Below are 15,942 nucleotides of genomic sequence, written 5' to 3'. Positions count from 1 at the left end.
TACCATAGTTACACAGATAACACACAGTTATATCTAGCAGTGTCCCCAGATGACTACAGTTAAATAGAGGTGTTGCGTCACTGTCTGCAGGAAAGAAATAAATGGATGAACTTTAAAAACCAAAGACCAAGTCAGAAACCTTGGTGTACTGATAGACTCGGATCTGACTTTCAGCAGTCATATCAAATCAATCACCCAAACAGCCTTCTACCAGCTAAAGAACATTACCCGAGTGAAGGGTTTCATGCCCCAAAAAGACCAGGAGAAGCTTATCCATGCTATTATCTCCAGTAGACATGACTACTGTAATGGTCCTCTGACTGGACTCCCCCAAAAGAGCATGAAACAACTGCAGCTCATTCAAAACACAGCAGCTCGGGTTCTGACTAGAACAAAGACATCAGAGCACATTAGTTCCAGTTCTCCAACTCTTTTTACTGGCTCCCAGTATGCTACTGAATAAACTTGTTCTGCTACTGTGCTTTAAATCACTAAATGGTTTAAATCCAGGGCGGCACAGTGGTGCAGTGGAAGCACTGTTGCCTCATAGCATGAAAGTTCCACGTTCGAGCACCAGCTCGAGAACGGGGTCTTTCTGTGTGGAGTTTGCATGTTCTCCCTGTGCCCACTGGGTCGGCTTCCTCCCACAGTCCAAAGACATGAAAGCGTGAACTAGGCTCATTGGATACTCTAAACTGACTGTAGGCGTGGCTTTGAGTATGAATGGTTGTTTGTCTCTATGTGTTGGCCCTACAGTGGACTGGCAACCCGTCCAGGGTGAACCCCGCCTCACACCCAAAAGCTGCTGGGATAGGCTCCAGCCCCCCGTGACCCTTAACAGGATAAGTGGAAGAAAATGGATGGATGGATGGGTTATCAATACAGTATTTTCCGGGAAATAATACTGTAAAAAGGCTGTTTTCACAATACATTTTTCAATACAATATTTTACGATGAAATATTACTGTAAAATGTTTTGAAATCCCAGTAACATTTCACCATGCACCCTGTATCCTAGCTGTAAGGCTTTGTTTAACTTGACGGTCACCTAAACCCCTGTCAGACCTCTGGCCCCCTCATCGATAGTACAGGAACCAGTCTGCTGATTGATTTCAGCACATGTGCAGCAGAGGGTAAACACTAATTTACCTTTAGATGTTTTATAAGGGGCTGCACGGTGGTGCAGTGGTCAGCACTGTGGCCTCACAGCAAGAAGGTTCGGGGTTCGAGTCCCGGCTTGGGCACGGGATCTTTCTGTGGAGTTTGCATGTTCTCCCCGTGTCTGCATGGGTTCTCTCTGGTACTCCAGCTTCTTCCCACCATCCAAAAACATGCAATTTGGGGACTAGGCTGATTGATTCTCTAAATTGACCGTAGGTATGAATGTGAGTGTGAATGGTTGTTTGTCTCTCTATGTTGGCCCTGCGATGGACTGGCAACCTGTCCAGGGTGAACCCCGCCTCTCGCCCGTAGCCACTGGGATAGGCTCCAGCCCCCCCGCGACCCTTAATGTGTAGGAATAAGCGGAAGATGACGATGGATGTTTTATAAGGTAAAATGGGGAAAAAGAGCCCTTGAGGTGGATCACCCCAAATTACTCGCAGGGATCGTCAAAATTCTCACAGATGATGAGAATGATGAGTGATGTAAAGGATAAGAGCAGTTGGCATTGATGTACAGGTACAGGGAGGTGACGTCTACATAATGTATGCTTTCATCTGGAGGTGTACTGTACCATAACCTCAAGGCCAAAGCCCAACCTCTGTACAGGGCTGAGTGAGGGGACAGAGGTTTGTGAGAAATGTAACTCTCCAGGAACATTTTTACTTCCTCGTCTTATTTTTTCATCTCAGTCCAGTTTCGTCTCCAATTTTGCTCCTTCATCACTACTACACGGACACAGTAAACATTCCTCAGGTCCTGATATCTCACCTCACTAGTTGCTCCTGTAGGGAGGGTTGGTCAGAGGACAGATTTCCTCAGACCAATAGCATGATGGGCATCCTTGAAAAAAGCAGCCCTGGATCTTCCAGACCCATTTCTCACCATCTCTCTCTGCATAACCGTCTCCAAAGTCTGGCCTATTTACCTTTCCCCTCTGATTTTTAGAGTGTGCTGAATACAGATTTTTTTCAGAATGCACTGCCCACTCCAACCATTGGATGAACGTGTTTGAGTGTGTTTTGGATCGACGTGTAGTTGTTGGGTGAAGGTATGGCTGGAGTGTTTTTTTTTTCAGGAAATTGGTGAGATACACTTACATGCATGCTGAGGCTAAAGACAATGCAGCTAAAAGGATGCACGGCATTTAGTCGATAAACTGGGTACAGTGCAGAGGCGCACGGTGAAGAAAGCTAGGGAGTCGATGAACCTTAACTGGAAATTGGATTCTGTAAAGCTGACCATTATACTACCTTGCATGACGATAGAGGGTGTCATACCCTCTCTCAACAGGTAACAGAGGATCAAGTAGCTGTCAAATCATTTAGCATTATGTGCTATGAACATAATCTCCCTGAGTCTTTTCTTTCTGAATTTTTGGACAAAATTTGGAATGCAGTGTAGACCATAAAAGTTCCACTCTTCGGCAGCCAGCAATTTTTTACACACCAAATAGGGTATGTGTTCACCCTCCTGGTTGACAAATGTTTCAAAATCATAATAATACCGCCTCTGGGTGATTATTTATAGGTTCCAGAGACCTGATGTAACATAGGTGTTGGTCACTGTTTATGTCTGTTTTAATCAGTGAAAGAGTTTGGTTCGCCAACTGTAATACACAAAAATTTTACGATTCAATATCCGTTCAAATCTGCCTTTGTCACTAAAGATTTCTTCCCTTTGATTGTCCTGCCAGATGTTGCAACTATCTACCGCACTATCATTGAAATGGGGAAGGGTGAGATCAGCCAAGATGATGGTGAAGCAGAGATTGTTATTTTTGCTTTTTACCACATACAGGTGGGTTTGTTTCAGGTTTATGATTTCATTATCTATCATTTCATGCTACTTTCATCTATGGCCGCCTCAAAGGTTTTGGATCACTTGAATGACAAATTTTAGATGAGAGCCTTTATGAATCTGCACATTGGACTGTGTCAACCCCTCAAAAGTCGACACAATTTTATCCATTTTATCCGCCTACTCGGAAGATGTGATCTTGCACTTTTTCACCTATTATCTCAAGCTGTAGGATGTCATTATGTCAAAGCTCGGGTCTGACTCTCACTGTTAAATCTGTAAAGTTGTGTACAACATCTAAATAAAATTGAGGAAGATCAGGTACTTTTCCAAGAGGAGGAACGTTAAAGACGTGTATTTTTTCCAGATTGTTAAAACGCTTGTATTGTGCTACAGTTTTGTTCTGACTTTCGTTGAGAATCTGACTCTAGCAGAGACCAGCTGTGCTGCAGCGAAGGGTCAGACTCCGACTGAGAGGACTCGTTCTTAGCTGTCTGAAGATTTTGACGAGTGTGAAAGAGAGTGCTTTCTGTAATTTGAAAAAGGTCAGGGTCAGTCAGTTGTTTTGCATGACCAGAGTCTTGATTTAATTCTTCTATAATTTCAAGCAGTGCTAACAAAATTGTACCTTGCTGGTCAGAGTCTTGATTTAATTCTTCAATAGCTTCAAGCAGTGCATCTGGAATACAGTGTGGGTCATGATTTTATTTTTAATCCCGAAAAGTTTATAAATTTGTGTTTTGAGATTCCCCCACATATGCTTGGATCACTGCAATTAACATATCAATGAATCCCCAAAGGAAGAAATGCAGGTGGTCGTGGTTAGGGGCTCTGGCCTGCCGCCTTCATCATTGATTGTTCAACCACAGTCTTCGTACTACTTCGATTGCAAAAACAGACAAAAACAGAAAAAACAATAACATTAATTTAGAAAATATATATTTAACAATTATTTGGATGGGCTCTGTTATTTTGTTTTTGTAGTTTTTACAGTATTTTTTGTACCAATAAATACAAATTTAGTGAAATAATATTCAAAGTTCAAGCATGAAATGAAACTTAAAAAGGATAGAGCTCAAAAATATTTTAAATGTCTATAAATACGCCTCATGTGTATAAATTTCCTCCTCTTCTCGCTGTCTGTGTTCTGATGTTTTTGCACCATTCATGATTCTCAAGGCTTAAGAAAACGTTTATGTTCCGGTGAGTGTTAATGATGTCGTGTCTTTTATTTTGAAAGTAATAACGTCACATTTCCTTCCGTGATTACGTTAACGGAATCTGGTGAAAGTCCTTAGCAAGCAGAAACCCAAAGCGAGTAGCAGGACCAACAACAATGGGCATCAAACTGTATTACACCACTGTTACTGCTTCACGGACGGTGAGTCCATTTGATATAATTCATTTGACTTCATTTGATTGCGTTTGTACCTTTGGTAGCATTAGCAGCAGCTAGCACCGCTTGGCTATACAGACACACCCAGGGCACCCTATCTGTAGCTTCCTGCTGACCGTCAGTGGGCCTACGTAACTTAGTCCTCATTTCTACGAACAACAGTAATATCCACATTACTAGCTTTTTGACAAATGAAAGTTATCTATTGTACATTTCATAAAACACAAAAGGAAGAACGAAAGCAAAAGACAGGACTCTAGTTCTCTTCCTTCAACTGGGCGGGGGACGTCCCTTTTGTTGGGGATTTTATAGCTTTTTTTTGAAAAAAAAAATGTTGTAGTTATAATATGCATAGTACTTGATTATCACTGTCTTATTTTAATATACAAGGCTGGTTAAAGTGTGAGTGCAAATGTAATTATTACCTGGATCCGTTTCCTGTCTTGAGAATTCTTCGACAAACCTCACTGACAAAGCTGAAGTCGAACCGTATTTAGCACGCAATCGAACAACATATCTTGGGCTTGAACTGATTATGTCAATAAACGCAATTTTCACTGTCGCCATGTGAGTTACGTCAGCGCTCTTTTCTTCACTAATGATTCAGCTCAGCCCGTGTAATTTCGAAATGTTTCCCTATCAAATTATGTCCTCGACTGATGGACCCTCATAGGTCATGATAGGAGTAGATAGGTGGATGAGGTTTGGTGTAGGATAAGTTCTGCGGAAACATAATGGGCAAGGCAACAGAATTCAACTTTATAAATAGAGTACATTTATAAAGGCAACTAGCATAAAAACACCCAAGTCAGTGAGAATCATTAAGTTGCACTGAGTGGAGGGCATTATTGTTTCCAACTTAAGAGACTGCTTTGAAAATGGTAAGTTATATTAAAACAGGTAGAATCAGTATTTTTCTGGTAACATTGGGTCAAGTGGTATTCAGATGTCCTCATGTGGTCAAATGACAGTTTTGGTTTATGAATGAAGGTTGCCCAATCCATGGCTAAAATTAAAGGAACACACCAACTTTTTAGAAAATACTTTTACTGTCCATCCTCCCCAGCCAGACATGGCGATAGATACCCTTCTCTCCCCCATGCTGCGTTAGGGAGAGGAGATCTGCAGAGACCAGCTTACTAGCTAGCTTAGTGCAATAAATGGTAGTGGATGGGGAGTGTTAGCCTAGTTCTTAAAAGTCAGCACATAGACTTTTCTACAAACCGTCTTTGCCTGCATTAATAGGACTGGGGCTGTTCACAATATTCACTATGAAGTAAGAGTTTAATTTGATACATACTTAGAGCTAGTTAACTGACTGGATGCAGTTATGTGATTCTTGATTAATCAAAGAGTGTCCACTTCATGGCCAGTACTGTAAAAGAGGATGAGGACCTGAACCTCTTGTATTCATTTATTAAGATTTTGAACCTTATCTTTTTTTTTTTTTTAACCAGAATACACAGAGGAGGAACTAAAGGTTTTGGGAGCTAAGTGGGGAAAACAGAGCTATGCTCCACAGCCCACCTACCATCATTCATTGAGTTAGGCTAACAAGTAGTCAGCGGGTTTCTGTGGGCCTCAGTTCCCTAATGCAGCACATCTTTGTTTCTTTTCTGGCACAAGGGAGGATGGCAACTCAGTGTACTTTACCGTTTCTGTGCTTTTAATACACATTTAACAAGTGACTAGATGAACCATTTGTCTGTTAGAGTAACTTCAACCCATCAGTTTAAGAAACTGATGTAGAAGCCAAGGCTAGTAGGTAGAACAGCAAGTGAAAACATTTTTACCATGAATTAAAGCTTTCAGTGCAGTAATTTTCTTTTCTGTCAAGTGAAAAGTAGTCTTAAATTTCTGATGTAACTGGTCTGACACATCCATATAACATTATTTTATGACCTAAAATGTTTCTGTCGTGTTGTGATTGCTGTAGTAACATTATAGCTTGGCAAATCATGTGAAAAAATGTAGATGTCACTTTGATGCAAATCAATTCCACTCTTGACCACAATGTGGGTTGTAATGGCTGAGTGGTGGTGTTTTTTCACTTGGAAAAAAGGTAGCAGCTGAAGCATTCTATTGTATTAAATAGTAAATAAATAAATCAATAATAATGATTATTGGGGTGCATCACTGTCTGTGTATGGCAATTCTTTGTGGCCAAGTGTAACTTCAAATGGATTTGACCATTGGCGAGGAGATTATGAGAATCAGAAGGAAAGGATGGACAGAGATTTCTTAATTTTATTCTGAGATGATATTTTAGTGCAGAGCTGCTTCTTCCCTTTCTGACTGCACACACTTGCATACACAAGGAGTTTTTCAAATCTTGGTAAGATGCCTAAAAAAGATGATGGATTGTGTCCCAGTTGTGATTAGATAAGGAGCTGCCTTTCTGTTTATCAGATGTCAAGAATGCAGTCATCACACCTGATAGACTTTAACGGTGTATTTAAAAGCCCAGCAGTTGAGAATAAATTATTTGGTAGCTGTAGTAAAAGCGTTGTGGGGACAGTGACTGTGTTTCTGTTTTATTGTGCTCTGGTCTGGTAGCACACAACTGCTTGAACACAGACAGTATCCAGTGTTTGTGGTTTGGATGACAAAAGTCGTGGAAGTTACAGTCAGAGGCAATGAGCTTTTCTCCTCCTAGTATATAGATTATATTGGAGCTTTCACCAAACCTTGTATGTGGATATAAGATGGAAGTACTCAAAGCCAGTCGCAAATTACCACATTCACGCTGGTTTTATGTTCCTATCAGGGTTTTCAAAAATATTGATCTATCAATTAAATATGGTACAAAATGACTTTTCCATAGTATTGATACTCTACCTGCCGCCTTGGTTTACACATGCGCCGCCGCCAACACACACACACACACACACACACACACACACACACACACACACACACAAACAACAGACAGAGCGCTGCCCTGAGGAGTGAGCCATCGTGCAGCAGCCCCTCCCCTCCTGCCTCTTAGAGACGGAGACACTCGCTCACACAAACACTGCTGGCTGTAAGCTGCCATGAGATGGCATCTGCAGGACCTTCGCAACCAGTTTTAATAAATAAACAAAACAGCAGAAGTGCGATTTGGAGGTTCTTTGGATTTGAGTTGGATGAACAAGGAAAGCCAAAGGACAGTAGCAAGCCCATATGCAAGAGATGCAACAGAACTGTGCCGACAAAAGGAGTGAACACAACGAATTTAGCAAAGCACCTCCAAGACAGACACCCATACCTGTATAGATTTAGAGGTATAGAGGTTGGTAACAGTATAACTTGAAGTATGTGTTGCCTAGAGTTATCACATCTATCAGTGTTTACTTTGACTTATTGTCTTGTTAGCGAGTGGTAGCTAAAGCTAATCAACGGTAGGTTACATCTTTTAAAACTTATTTGCATACTGTTAATGGGTAAAGAATAACTTGAAAAAGTTCTCTAACTCAGGAATAAAGTTCTTTATTTCTCTTTAAATAAATAATGTTTTTGCACAAAATTCTGAGTGGTTACGTAGTATCGAAAATTGAATCGAATATCAATATTTTTCAGAATATCGTATCTAAGTGTGAAATCCAGTATCGTGACAACACTAGTCCCTATCAGTGCTGATTGGAGCTGAACTGATAAATGCCCTTGTTTATTGCAGGGTCATTTGACCTGGGGTGGAATGATGATTGAAGCTGTTCCCATTGCAGAAAAAAAAACCAATATTCATAAGCAGAATGAGGCTTTGTAGAGAGGTCTTTCACCTCAAGGGCCCTCGATGGTCTTTGATGAGGCCCTCTGCAAAAGTGAGGAGTAGTTTACTTTTTATATTAAGATCCCTTCCACACATGTATTAAGGTAAAAGCTGACAATATATTGAAATTCTTTAAAATCACAATAAAGTCTAGTAGCAGTCAGTGCAACATTACATATATATGTGCAATATTGTTTAACGGCTTTCATCTCTGCAAATGTACATATTTAATGGTGTAAATATATATATAAAAAATCATTATGATTATGTTTATGTTATGTTTATGTTATTGAAATCCTGCTCCCAAAGTTCAGTATAACAAGCAAAAGTACTTTCCTTTTTAGTTAAAACAATTGTGTTGTAACTGTTGTTATTAACTGTGTTATTAGTTAATATTGTTAGGTGACAAGAACACACCCTCCAAACTTGCTATGTCACTCGGTGTTCAGCAGGTCAGATGAGGATGATCGATCTTCATCCACAAGCAGCATGTTACTCTAAGTAATTTCTCTATGTTTCTGCCCTTGAAGAGAAATAATATTTCCTGGTTTAGAGTAGATCCTCAAGCTATTGGGTTATTTATGGCCCAAGCCAAACATCTAAAATCACATCACCCATCGTCTTTACTTTTGTTTTCAGAAGTGTAGTCAGAAGCTGCATGTGTCCCTATACTGTAGGTGTGATTCTGCTCTGGCTTTAAAACATTGACTACTATTATTTTGAGTGAGTTTCTGATGGAAGCTGTTGTTTTCCAGGTGAAGTCTCAACAGGCAGAAGTGATACGAATCCTTGACAGTAAAAGTATCCAGTATGAGCTCATTGACATCTCGGTGGGTGGCGAGCTTCGTGATGAAATGAGAAGCAAAGCCGGAAACTCTGAAGCTGTCCCTCCCCAGCTATTCAATGAAGACCAGTACTGTGGGGTGAGGGAAACGAATCAACTCTTCTTCACTATTTTACTGTTTAAAATTACTTCAAAATGTTACTTTAGACACGAAGCTGACCTGGTTCAGCCTCAGCAATAACGAGAATGAAAAGATATTGAGTTATTGCAGTCCCAGTATCACTTGGATTTGGATTTTTGGTACTATTGTGTATGTTTTCTGGAAAATATTAATCTTTTCTCAGCTCAGGAAATGAATTCCACGTGGAGGGAAATCTATTTGATAAAAAATTCAAAATCAAAAATTCAAATCACAGCAGCAAACATCAATACTATATATATTTATATGTGTGTGTGTGTGTATGTATATATCGATTATATATGTACATATGCATATATGTACACGTGTGTGTATATATGTATATATATGTATATATGTAAATGTGTATATATACGTATATATGTATGTATATATGTATGTGTGTATGTATATATATATGTATATATATATGTGTGTATATATATATATATATATATATATATATATATATATATATATATATATATGTATATGTGTGTGTGTGTGTGTGTGTGTGTGTGTGTGTATATATAGATACACTATATTGCCAAAAGTATTTGCTCACCCATCCAAATGATCAGAATCAGGGGTTCCAATCACTTCCATGGCCACAGGTGTATAAAATGAAGCACCAAGGCCTGCAGACTGTCTTTACAAACATTTGTGAAAGAATGGGCCACTGTCAGGAGCTCAGTGAATTCCAGCGTGGAACTGTGATAGGATGCCACCTGTGCAACAAATCCTGTCGTGAAATTTCCTCGCTCCAAAATATTCCATAGTCAACTGTCGGCTGTATTATAAGGAAATGGAAGTGTTTGGGAACGACAGCAACTCAGCCACGAAGTGGTAGACCACATAAACTGACAGAGCGGGGTCAGTGGATGCTGAAGCGCATAGTGCAAAGAGGTCGCCAACTTTCTGCAGAGTCAATCACTACAGACCTCCAATCTTCATGTGGCCTTCAGATTAGCTCAACAACAGTGCGCAGAGAGCTTCATGGAATGGCCCCTTCCTCTTCCAACATGACTGTGCACCAGTGCACAAAGCAAGGTCCATAAAGACGTGGATGGCAGAGTCTGGTGTGGATGAACTTGACTGGCCTGCACAGAGTCCTGACCTCAACCCGATAGAACACCTTTGGGATGAATTAGAGCGGAGACTGAGAGCCAGGCCTTCTTGTGTGTGACCTCACAAATGCGCTTCTGGATGGTTAAAAATCCCCACAAACACTCCTAAACCTTGTGGACAGCCTTCCCAGAAGAGTTGAAGCTGTTCTAGCTGCAAAGGGTGGACCCACGTCATATTGACTAGGAATGGGATGTCACTAAAGCTCATGTGTGAGTCAAGGCAGGTGAGCGAATACTTTTGGCAATATAGTGTATATCTATGTACATTTGCATATCTATGTATATTTGTATGTATGTATGTATGTATGTGTATATATATATATATATATATATATATATACACACACACACACACAATCAGGGGTTTGAACTAACTTTTTCAAATTTTGGACACACCTCATTTAATGTTTGTTCCTTTTTTCTTTTACTATTTACATTTTAGATCGCACAGAAGACATCCAAACTATGAATGAAAACGTGGAATTATGGAGTAAACAAAACTGAAATAACTCAAATTGTGTTTTATATTTTTGATTCTTCAAAACAGCCACCCTATGCTTTGATTACTGCTTTGCACCCTTCTTGGCATTCTCCAGGTGAGCTTCATAGGGTAGTCACCTGGAATTGTTTTTTTAACAGTCTCAAAAGAGTTCCAAGAGTTGCTGAGCATTTGTTGGCACTTTTGCCCTCACTCATCCTAAAATTGGGTTTAGGTCAGTTGAATGTGGGGGCCAGGTCGTCTGGTGCAGCACTCCATCACTCTCCTTCTTGGTCAGATAGCCTTGCACAGCCTGGAGGTGTGTTTGGGGCCATTGTACTGTTGAAGAATAAGAGGTGACTCTTGGCCATCCTTTCCTTGCGTGGTCCTTGTGTGGGCCAGTTTTTTCATTGCGCTTGATGGTTCTTGTCAACTACACTTGGGGACCTGTAGTAGATTCAGTAGCCCAATAGACATCATTATGCAATGCATTCAGACCTTCAAGATCCTGTTTGGCTACAAAAGTCTCTTGGAAATGTGAAACAATACATCACCTTCCACACTCGTGTATCTTTTCCAGGCCATTTTCATGCTGGAAACTTCCTTGTTGAGATGTTTTTTTTTCCTGCCAAGCAAACTTATATGCCAATACTGCTAAATGTTAGTGGTGGCAGCTCATCCGGGTAACTTGATACAAACATCAGAATATCTTCCCTGCATTTGTTGAGAATCGTTCTGAGGACGCTTGTGCAAAATGCATCATTGAGTCATCTTTGGGGAAACCTTACAGGGTTGCCTTTTAGATTACTCGATCTACTCATACTGAAAGTTATTAGACACCAGATTACTATTTCATCATGGCTGTGTCGTCATTTTAGTAACAAGAAAATTAAAAAAATTTGTCGTCCTCTGAAAGTTTGCCATCAACACTTTTAAAAAACCTTCGTGTGTAAGTAAATTTTACTACCAGTAGCTCCATGGGGATCTGCTTGTACTCCATGCTTCATTTTATCATATTGATAATCAAACAAAGTGATGCATTGTCAACTATCAAATATAAGATAGTAAGGAGGTGATATTCCTCCCTTGGACATGGGATGCAAACTTGTCTTGTTCACTGGTTTTGCTAGTTAACAGGTCTGAGGCATTTACTGTTTTATCAATCAGCTTAAAAAGAGTCATGTAGACATTAAATTTAAACATGAATTACTCCTCCACTCAGGCCACCAAATAAATAAGGTCTGCGCTGATCCTGCTAGCTTAGTGGGTTCTGTAACAGAGTGACATGCAAGCAAAGATGATGAGAGAGTCATGAAAAAAGAGTTGGGAGACTACCACTTCCGTGAAATATTAGGTGGGTAATATGACATTAATTAAAACAAAAGAGGGGTCAAAAGTTTGTGGAAATACAAAGCCAAGAGCACAAATGAGAGACAGAGTGATGTTGGCTGCTAACAATGGAACCACTTAATGTCCAAACATTCAGAATAAGGCTCCCAGTGCCAGCTCTGACAAATCCATAACATTAAGTAAAGCATTGCTGACTTATTTTGAAGGTAAAATCACTGCACTGGAAGGTATTTTTGGGGGGGGGGGGGGTAACCGATCTAGACTGGTTCTTGGCAGGCTCGACCACGGGGTCTTTCTGTGTGGACTTCGCATGTTCTCCCTGTGCCTGCTGGGTCTGGCTTCCTTCCACAGTCCAAAGACATGCAAGAGGGGATGAAGCTAATCGGGTACTCTAAATTGACAGTAGGCGTGGCTGTGAGAGTGAAAGTTTGTCTGTGCTTATGTGTTGGCCTTGCAATGGACTGGTGACCCGTCCAGGTTGTACCCTGCCTCTCGCCTGAAGGCAGCTGAGATAGGCTCCAGCCCCCGAGTGACCCTTAACGGGATAAGTGGTAGAAAATGGATGGATGGTTCGATAGAAAACTTGTCTTTTAATGTAAAAGGGGACACATTTATGCTTTTCCTTATTTTTCGTTGTATGTGTAACGTCAGTTACCAGCACAAGATGGCAGCATCTGGGATATGAATGTACGTAAGTCCCTTTTAATAACACTATGTCAGCTTCACAGGTAGCTCAGAGAATATTGATTAACAAACCAAAAAAAGGCTTCTTTCAGCACATGTCGCTCCTGTATGTTTTCCCTCAGCTGAACCTGAGGATGGACCTGAGGATGGACTCCACTCCACTGTGTTTAGTCCACTTCAGCCTGCTAGTGTTGCAATGCTTTTCCATTTTCCAACGCTGGGCTCTACAGCATGAGCACTGGTGTTAGGGACTCCTGGAAATACACTGATTCAACTATATATTTGATCTGTCTTGATCACTCTGGTCTCTGTGCTGTTATACTAATGTGTAAAAATAATTAGTTGCATTCCACCCCTATTGTTCTTCCATCATCTCCACTTTAACATTGCTTTATTACAGGACCTTCAAGACTTGATAGCAATATTGATATATTCAGATCTTATTGATTTTTGAGTATTTGGTGGTTACATACAACACAAACATGCCTTTTTAAAAAATGTTTTATCAAGATGTCATTGGTAAATACCTCCAACATGATGATAAGCCTAAACCTGTGTCATATACATCCTGTTAAGCTCCTTCTAAAATGAGAAGGAGCTACCTGAAGGAATGTAGTCAATGTTCCAAGTTGTATTTTTCTTCTTGCAACTCTGACATTATGAAACACTTTTTTCAATGTGTTTGCTGACTGGTTCTCTCTCTGCCTTGTGTCTCCACAGAATTATGAAATGTTCTCGGCAGCAGTTGAGGCAAACACTGTGGAACAGTTTCTGAAACTGGCATGAAGAGGAAGAAGGGTGATTCATCTTAACCCCATCCCTTCAAGCACCTACCCTGATGGAGGCCCTGTATCCAGTCTGTCTCACTATACACAACGAACAGTGTCCAAACACTTTCAATGCCATAATGAAGAATGCCAAATAATCAGAAGACACACATTACCCCTAATGCACCATTTGACTCTGCAGTCTTATTTGTTTTCTGTTTTTTTCCCACTGATTAATGTTTCACGCATTAGTTTTACTTAGTGCTCCCAATCATTACGTATCAACGCAGTGTCTAAATGTGCAGATTGGATCAACTAACCTTAGCTATGCTGGAGATTAAACTAATCTGCAGAGGAACAAGCCTTTTCCCTGATCCTCTCCTTTGCTGACCAAACACATCACAATGTCTCAGTCTTGGATAACTTAATGTTTTCTCTGTAGCCTTCAGGTTCCCATGTTGCATTGATGCACACAGAAGTAGCAACTAATGTCTTTAAATCTGATACATTTCAATAACAGAAGCTGAAGATGCTCTTTTGGGGTCGAGAACTGCTCTGTGATTTTGGTCCATGGGGCACCTACATGATATGCAATGGTGGTTTTGGGTGATGTGAACTTCTTAAAACTAGAAACTGATTTCTCTGTGACCTTGGTTTTTTGAAAGTAATTCAGTCATGTTTGGGTCGGGGGGGGAGGGGGTATGCATATTATTGAAGAAAATGACAATTGTAAGAGGGTTTTTAGAGCCTGTTCCCAATATTACATACATTTAAAATGTACTAACTGTAGGCTGACAAACTTCACAAAATGTCAGTATTTCCCCATATATGGAGACATGATTAAGTTTTATATTTAAGTTACAAATCAAATAGTTTGCTAACATATGACCCATGTCAAGGAATGCATGTGATCAAAATTTTTGTTTATTAGTAGAATACCTCATCAGATAGAATTTTGGTTGTGTTTTAGTTTGTTGCAGGAATCAGAGCAAGATGTATTATGAATTTGTGCTGTTCACACACCAAATAAGATCAGGTCCATTAACTTGATTGCATGGTCCAGATGATCTTGTCTGTTAGCTATTTTCTTGCTAATTTAAATTAATTCATGCAAAATGTGACTGAATGGACATTACTTAACTGATGATCTGTTAAATTTTGAATAATGACATGTGATAGTAACTGGATCATTGGTTGATGCTGAGTTGAAGGAAATTTTGATGGTGCTTCAATTAATTATATGACAGTCTAACAACTAATTGGAACAATTTTTGTTTGATTATTGAATATTTAACAAGAAATAACCCTAACAACCCTCCTCCACGTCTCCTAATCAATCAGTTTCTTACTTTTCTGGGGAGAGCAGGGGTACTATGGATGCCCTCAGTATTAATCAAATCCTTGCTATATCATTTTTTTAAAAAGCTGTTGGCTTTTGGGAAATAAACAACATCATTGCATATTGCTTGTGGTATCCAGTGGAACAAAATTGAAATTATAATCAACGATGATAGTTTTTAGTGTATTGATACTTCATTTGCATCCTGTATTGCAGCAGCATGAAGATTCATAGTCACCTTTGATACCAACATGAGTCTGTAATGCCCTTCACAGGTTGTTTTTTTTTTTATCACTGTGTTTCAATGTCATTTTACTGTACAACTTGAAAACTTTGTTGTCCGAACAAGACAAAGACTTATCAGACAGGTAAATTGGAGCACATCAGAGGGTCGACGATTGGACTGAAACAATGTGAATCTTTTAAGTTTTCAAACACGTAGCGTCTAATTTCTGGGTATTACATGGATTTGTCACGGGCATGCAGATGCAGTAATGTGACTATGCACTGAAACCCTGCCTCATTCTGAACACATATAAAGGATAAAGCTGGTGTGTTTAGAAGGGCATTGTCTTAAGCTAGCCTTAGGGAACACTCACCACATGGGAAAAATGAAGGCTTCACTTATTTGTGCTCTTTCATATTTGTTAAGTTGATATTCCTCACTTGCTTTCAAACTTTTGTTATGGTTTAGGACATCTAGTAATGACACATATGGATTGTGCACTGTTTTGTAAGTTGATGGTTGTATATGTTGATCAGTGTAAAGTTACAGTACTTATTCTGTACTATCAACTATGTTTTAGACATTCCATGTCTCTCTCTCTGAGCTCCTGCTTTGCTTTTGGACCAATTCCCCTTGGCCAAAAAAAAGAAGAAAATAGGGAATAAAATGCTGTTGTCTTCCAAGAAGATTATGATATGTGATTTTTGGGTTAAAAAAATAAAATGGAGTTGAATCAACTTGTCTGGATTTTTTTTCCTAAGTGGAGTGCACCACCTCTGGCAATATCTAAACTTTAAATATGGCTTTTATTTTGACCAGTTATTTAAGCGCAAGTGTCAAGATCCATCTCCAGTTTAAATGGGTTTTTCCTTTGTAGTTTTTTGATAATTAGTTTCAGATC

General features: G+C 39.7%; 1 protein-coding gene and 1 long non-coding RNA gene across 2 annotated transcripts; one reads left to right on the top strand and one right to left on the bottom strand.

The window, feature by feature from the left end:
• Positions 1 to 3,168: 3,168 nt before the first annotated feature.
• Positions 3,169 to 4,915, bottom strand: LOC147241195 (uncharacterized). Its single transcript, XR_015111339.1, has 4 exons — positions 4,783 to 4,915; positions 4,393 to 4,506; positions 3,590 to 3,841; positions 3,169 to 3,490 (listed from the first exon to the last, which is right to left on the bottom strand). It is a non-coding gene; the product is annotated as an uncharacterized LOC147241195 (long non-coding RNA).
• sh3bgrl3 (SH3 domain binding glutamate-rich protein like 3) lies at positions 4,209 to 15,778 on the top strand. Its single transcript, XM_086194142.1, has 3 exons — positions 4,209 to 4,342; positions 8,864 to 9,031; positions 13,430 to 15,778. The coding sequence occupies exons 1-3, from the start codon at positions 4,298 to 4,300 to the stop codon at positions 13,493 to 13,495; spliced, it is 279 nt and encodes a 92-aa protein (XP_086050268.1). The 5' UTR covers positions 4,209 to 4,297; the 3' UTR covers positions 13,496 to 15,778.
• Positions 15,779 to 15,942: the final 164 nt, after the last annotated feature.

Source organism: Aulostomus chinensis, chromosome 22, assembly GCF_037954235.1.
Source record: "Aulostomus chinensis isolate RoL2024-O1b breed Wild chromosome 22, RoL_Achi_v1.0, whole genome shotgun sequence".
NCBI lineage: Eukaryota > Metazoa > Chordata > Actinopteri > Syngnathiformes > Aulostomidae > Aulostomus > Aulostomus chinensis.
Note: the sequence above shows the minus strand (reverse complement) of the source record. Positions and strands in the feature narration are given on the sequence as shown.

Bases quoted from the DNA above. Each gene is read 5' to 3' on its own strand.
- sh3bgrl3 (XM_086194142.1), top strand. From the start codon at position 4,298: ATGGGCATCAAACTGTATTACACCACTGTTACTGCTTCACGGACG. The intron at 4,343-8,863 runs GTGAGTCCATTT...GTTGTTTTCCAG, and splicing joins CTGTTACTGCTTCACGGACG to GTGAAGTCTCAACAGGCAGA. The intron at 9,032-13,429 runs GTGAGGGAAACG...GTGTCTCCACAG, and splicing joins ATGAAGACCAGTACTGTGGG to AATTATGAAATGTTCTCGGC.